Source organism: Hydra vulgaris, chromosome 03, assembly GCF_038396675.1.
Source record: "Hydra vulgaris chromosome 03, alternate assembly HydraT2T_AEP".
Classification (NCBI taxonomy): Eukaryota; Metazoa; Cnidaria; class Hydrozoa; order Anthoathecata; family Hydridae; genus Hydra; species Hydra vulgaris.
The window spans coordinates 18,160,884-18,167,500 of NC_088922.1; the positions used below are offsets into that span (position 1 = coordinate 18,160,884).

Below are 6,617 nucleotides of genomic sequence, written 5' to 3' on the forward strand. Positions count from 1 at the left end.
GTCACCCAGGACTACTCTTTGTTCCAGTCACTCTTATAAAACAACAAGAAAGTAGTCACAAAGCATGAAGTATTTCTGTCTAACTTTTACTTCAGATTCACTGTGCGTTGGAGTAGTAAAAATTTATTTTTGTAGCATATATATACGATAAAAATTTATCTTTTTTTTTTTCTCGATATTTATTTTTGTCGAAAATGTGACAAAAATAAATTTTAAACAAATTAATTGGATTTTATAACAAATTGTTTTCCGTATCAGTGTGTCCTCGGTAGTATAGTGGTAAGTATCCCCGCCTGTCACGCGGGAGACCGGGGTTCGATTCCCCGCCGGGGAGCAACTTTTTAAAAGATTATTATAAGGAAAGCAGTTTTTGAATAAACGTTTTTTTATATGGAATAAACGTTGTTTCGTCGTTTTCGCACTCAGAGCATTTAGCTTAGACTTCAAAAGCTCGGTTACGACTATAGAAGATTGTATTTTTAATGAGCACAGCATTTTATGAGCCTACGACACCAGGCGGTCGGGTGGGTGCCCCCGCACTTTTTTTCTAAAGTATTTTTTTTCTTTAAAAAAAATTCTAGATATAGAGGACCTTTTTTAAAAAAATTTGACGATTGTGCCACTCCACTCCGAAACCCGTGTCGTCGGCCCTGCTAAGTAGGTAAATAATACCAGTTTTTAAAAACTCTGCATATTTTATTATAAACTCAAGGTTATCTTATCTCTTCTTTATCTCTATCTTTATCTCTATCTTTATCTCTATCTTATTTCTTATCTCTTCCCCCCATATAACATAAAAAACAAAACAAAAAAACAAACAAAAAATCTTTAAATAATTAGAATTCAGTAATATATATTTAGTATATTTTTTCCTTTTCATTTTTACTCTTGCTCTTACTACAATGATTTGGATATTTTATTTTATATATTTGGATATTAGGTTATTTAAATGTGATAAGGCAAATACTGTCTTCTTTTAGCCCCGGTCATGTAGATTTTATTTTTTATTTTTTTATTTAGATTGGACATATTACTGAAAGCAAACATTCAGGACGAAATTTACTTTCCTACTAGTTCACAAACCTTTTCGAGATTTCATCGAAGCAAAACAATTTGACAATTGAATTGACAATTGACAATTTGAAATTGACAATTTCAAGTCTAAAGTCTTAGCAAGTCTTAGTTCAGTTGAAATTAATGAAATTTCAGAACGACGTTCGTTTGTCATTGTTGATCGCAGATAATTTTTGATAACCTTCAGTTTACTGAAACTTCTCTTAGCTTTACTAGGTGAAAAGATTTAAGTAGATGTTATATTGAATAGACAAGCTTTGGAGGTCTGGCGCCGCCTATTTTCTTTAATCAAAAGTAGTAGGGTAGAGCGAGGCTAGTTGAGCAATTTTTGCTAAATCTAACAGATCTCATGAACGGTACGTTAGATTTACTTAATTTTTTCACTATTTGAAAGATAATTAACCTGCTAAAAATTTGTTAAGAAAAAAGTATGAATGATTATGCATGGTACATAACTTGGGTGAATGATCAATAACACTTTCACTAACGTAGGATAGACCGGGTACGAATGTATCAATTTAACTTTGAGCCGAAATTACCAAGAGACTATTCAATATACACAAAAAGCAATAGTGTATCTGTATAGCTAATATATTCAGCTATTAAATGAATGTAATATGACGGATTTCAAAATATTAATAACTGAGAAATAGAACAAAATTCACAAATTGGGAAAGTGATACAACCGTCCCAGACCCCGGGGCGGTTGAATCATCTCTAGAAGTCGATTGTATCAGGGCAGGCTATTAAGGAATTACTAGTCTTTCCATAAGGACATTCATTTAAAGACACATTTTCAACTAATCTTTTTTATTTATCGAACAATAAAGCAAACGAGGTCCAATATATTATGTTTTTATACCCACAAGACAATACAACAAATGAAAAAAATCTAAATTCTAAAAATTATATAAATGTGAACTATTTCACTTAACAATTTGCAAAAATATTTTGAGATGTAAAAATATTATGAAGAAAATAAAAAAAAAACGAGACACTTAACCTATTTATGTATTTTTGTATCCAAAAAATAAACTGTGACTCTCTCTTATGACATTTACAAATGAAAAACAATATCTCAAAAATTATCAAAAAAGGTAATAAAAAAAATATACATTCAATTACAAAAACAAAAAAAGACTTCGAAACCTATAATTTAAGAATAAAGATTAACATTAAAATTGGCTCTACTACATTACTTAATAAATTAACAATAATAAATCACAATGATCCCGTAACATAAAAAATATTTAGGAACTTCTCATCAAAATTACATAAAGTAACAAACTTTTATTCAGTTTCACAGTTTTTGCAAACATAATAATCGGTTTGATGTGCACAATCCTCATGTGCCCAATTTTTTTAGTCCATGCACTGAACCCATTTTTCGTTAGGTTTACTTTTATAAAAAGGCGTCAAACAAATTAGGCACAAACATTTGTCGCTATCGTCATCGCTGTCTATATTTTTCCTTACTTTTCTTTTTTTAGCTGCATGTTTTATTTTGTTTTATCCATTTTCATGACCTTTTCACGGTTTTCCATTCTGATTTTTTCCTTTTCGGGTGTATCTGTGTACACAGCCGACTTTCTTTTCTTTTTTCCTCTTGTGCTTTCCTTTCAAGGTGGAGCTTTCAAGAATGGGCAAACGCTTTCAGGATTAAAAACTGTTGACGTGGACGGTATTGGATCTGCAAAATTTTGTAGCCTGTTTTCTGACAATGGTGTCACTTATGATATTTGTCTATTGTTTATCAATGGACTGTTTTCTGTAACTGGTCTGTTTTCTAGAATTGGTCTATACTCTGGCATTGGTCTGTCCGTAACAAATGATAGCGCAAAATCTAAGTCTATAAAAACTTGTCTATTATATGGATAAATACCGGTACACCTAAACCCAGCTTGAATATTAGAAGACGTGAATGCTATTGGTAAAGCCGTTTGAACAATAGATGGTATGTTATGTATGGTCATGGTTTTACCTGGATTATTTCGCATCCAAGCATCACTGGTGGAGTAAACAACTTTTTTGAATGGGTCATATACAGAACGGTCCAAAGGCTGCAATTTGTGTGAGCAATGAGGTGGGAAAGATAAAACTACTATTCCATTTTCACTACAATAATCCAATGCCCGAATTAAAATATGTGACGAATGATTATCCAAAAAGAGGAGAATTTTTCTGTCTTTTGATGACGATGTGTACTTTTGAAAGTGCTTCGAAAATATCAGGAAATCATCTTCCTGCATCCAGCCACTGCTGTTGCCAGCACCAATGCTTCCCACTGGACCGTCTCTGACAAAGTGATCCTGATATCTAATCCGAGGAAATAAAAACATTGGGGATATATAATTTCCTATAGAATTCACTGCACATGCAACGGTAACCAGATTTCCGCGTTCGGTAGAAGTTACATTACAGTTTCTGTACCGTCGTGACACCGGTTTCATCTTCGTTGTATATGTCTTTTGGTTCAAATTTGTGTTTGTCTAGAACCTTTTCGTAATTTTCAAAGAATAAATTCACATTTGCTTCATTGAAGCTTGTAGCCCTTGCTAAGCTAGTGAGTTGGGCGCATCTTATTGAGAATTCCGGATGTCGTTTTATGAAACTGCTGAACCAATCTTCCCCCACGCATTTGTTATTTTTCCATTGTAACGGCATATTGAGCTCATGTATAGATGCCATTTCATATGACAGTCTTCTTATTTCCCGCGGCGAAAATCCGTAATATATATCAGCTGCCTTCATTATATATTTCTTCATAGAAATTTCGTGGTCAGCAGTAAAAACTTTGTTCCATGCTTGGTAACCAACATTTACAGGTTCGTTTGATGTTTTTCTTTTTAATATATACCTTCGTAATGACGCATAGCACAAACCTTGCTTTTGTGCAAGCTCCCTTTTTGACTACATCATTTTAGGCAGATTCGTACGAAGATTGGGGTTGGCTACCCCTACCTGTTTTTTTTATGCGGTTTCGGAGCATTCTGAAGTAGAAAAAATTCATATTAGTTTATGACAATGAATTTAATATGTATTCAATAAGTTTTTTTTGACATTTTCTGTGCTCTTGTCAACATTTACAAAATATTATATGAAAAACCTAAAATATGAAACCTGTATACTTCGTTACCTACAAGTAAAATACAGAGGTACGAACCACTACAAACATAAAAAATATTTATTTTGTCAGCTCGAATGCAAATAAATTATAACAAATATTAAAAATGATATCCTGGGGTCGGTTGTATTGGTTCAATTGACCCCGGGATTTTGTGTCGTTCATTGATATAACCGCCCCGGTAGGTTCATTTTCGTTTGACATTATATTTTTTTTATTTTATCGTGGTAAAGATAATATAAATTCACACTAAATTACGTAAAAATAACAGTGTTTTGAAATTACCAAAACAGAATGTTTTCCTTTCTCACCTGATACAGAAATTATATTATTGTCTTCCAAAACGGTGTAAAAATGTTAGTTTTGCACAAAAAAAAACACCATGCACCACAGAATACGCAAACGACTCGTGCGCCGGTGGCAAACAAACTAAAGCAAAAGTGGACACCGATTGTAGGTAAAAATCATCCTAATATGGCGGCGTCCTATCTATAAACATTCACATTGATACAACCGACCCCTGTTACTTTTGACCCTGGTCTACACTAAACGTGTGTTTTGTTTATAAACTTTTTATTGACACTTTAATGACGTAAATATGAGAAGAGAAAAAATTAAATAGTAATAAAGCGTCATTAAATATAAAAATATTTTATACAATTATCTTAAACTTTGAAGCCCGATTTAAAAATTATTAGTTTTAAAAGTATGTATAAATAATGTATCTTAAATTATTTTTTATCAAAGTTGTTTGTTTGTGTTCGAAAGTTTAATTTTTATTTTTTTCAAAGCTGCTTAACTTACCTCAAAAATCAATGTTACAAAAATAAATTTAAGTTAGTTGTTATTGAAAGCCAAATAAATTTTCAGTTTATTAAAAAAAAAATTAATTCAAAAGCACGATTTGTTCAGAAAATATACAAGTTAATAACGTAAATTCGTTGCAAAAGAAAGGTAATAGGTATAAATGATACATAACAGTCATTTTTGGCATTATATATGAAAAAATGTCACTATATAAGCAGTGCTAATGTGATAATTGTATGTAGAAACAATATTTTACTGCAATTTATGGAAATGTGAATGTTAACTTCATAGATGATTCATAAATGTGAACTTCATAGATGATTCATAAATGTGAACTTCATAGATGATTGCATTTACACGTAGTATAAAACAACTATAATTTAGCAAAATGTGTTTTTTAACTTTATTTTTTATCAGAAAAAATAATTAATCTCAAAAAGTGCTAAGTTGGCACTAGTAAACCCATATATTTTCAAACTCCTATGACAGAGATGAATGAAATGCTCTTTAACCAAATTGTTCAAACTTAGCACTTTTAAACAAAAGAGTAAAAGTATGACCATACCCCTTTAGTTTAAATTTTTGTAAAGTATATTAAAAATATTAATGCAAATAGTTTTACATTATTTTGCACATATTCTAAAAAGGGGAAGATGTGTTTAGTAAAAATTTATGTTTAGAAATAGAAAAAAGGATTAAGACCAATTTTTGACCAATACCTCCACCACCCTCCTTGTCCTCTTTTTTATTGAACTTTTTTTTTGGACCAAATTTAATCTAGTTAGTACAACCATTAATAAAAAAAAAAGTATTGCACCATTAAAATCTGTTTTAAAATGAACGAATTGCAAGAGTTAAAATCAAAACTGCGGGCTTTGTGGTATATATAGTAATAATTTAATATTTTTACTAATCACGTAAGCTTGTTTATATTTTGAATTATATTATTTTAAGTTTAAATCATTTTGTTTAAAAAGCTATTAGATAATAAATCAACAAAAATATTTATATCTTTAGTTTAATAAAAGATTACTGAATTTGACTTATTTGAAATTTTTACTATTTGCTATTGCTATTTCTGCAAATATAAAAGGTTGTATAACTGATAATTGCTAAAGCACTTGAAACCGATGAATTAACATTTGCACAACAAAAAAATTAGTTCATAATAGTTGGCAAAGATCTGCATCTGCAGAAAAACAAACTCAAAAAAATGGGCTGTGCTGGCATAAAATTCATGGATGATATGGAAACCTTGCTTAAAGAGTATGTAAAAGAATAACTCTTTCAATAAGTTTCCAATAGAAAAAATGTTAATTTAAACAGTTTGTGCTCTTGGTAGGCATTTATATAAAAACCAAAAAAAAAATCTTTTTTTCAAATTTGTTTTTTATCTTGTCATAGTGTTCACATTATTCGATATTTTTAACATGTGAACATATTAATATTAAAAATTATTACAACTAAAAATTACTGATATTTTTATAGGTTCTTCATAACTGGGTACTTCTTTACTGGGTACATTTGACCATTTCATGAAAACTGTTGTACATGCGAAAGCTGGTGTTTTTGATTGGTCTAAGCCCCCTTTCAGTACTTCAAATAGTTTTTA

At 30.6% G+C, this 6,617-nt stretch overlaps 1 protein-coding gene across 1 annotated transcript; it reads right to left on the minus strand.

Moving 5' to 3' along the window:
• Positions 1-2,804: 2,804 nt before the first annotated feature.
• On the minus strand, positions 2,805-3,524 carry LOC136078519 (uncharacterized). Its single transcript, XM_065794292.1, has one exon. The coding sequence runs from the start codon at positions 3,522-3,524 to the stop codon at positions 2,805-2,807; it is 720 nt and encodes a 239-aa protein (XP_065650364.1).
• Between the last annotated feature and the right edge of the window lie 3,093 nt (positions 3,525-6,617).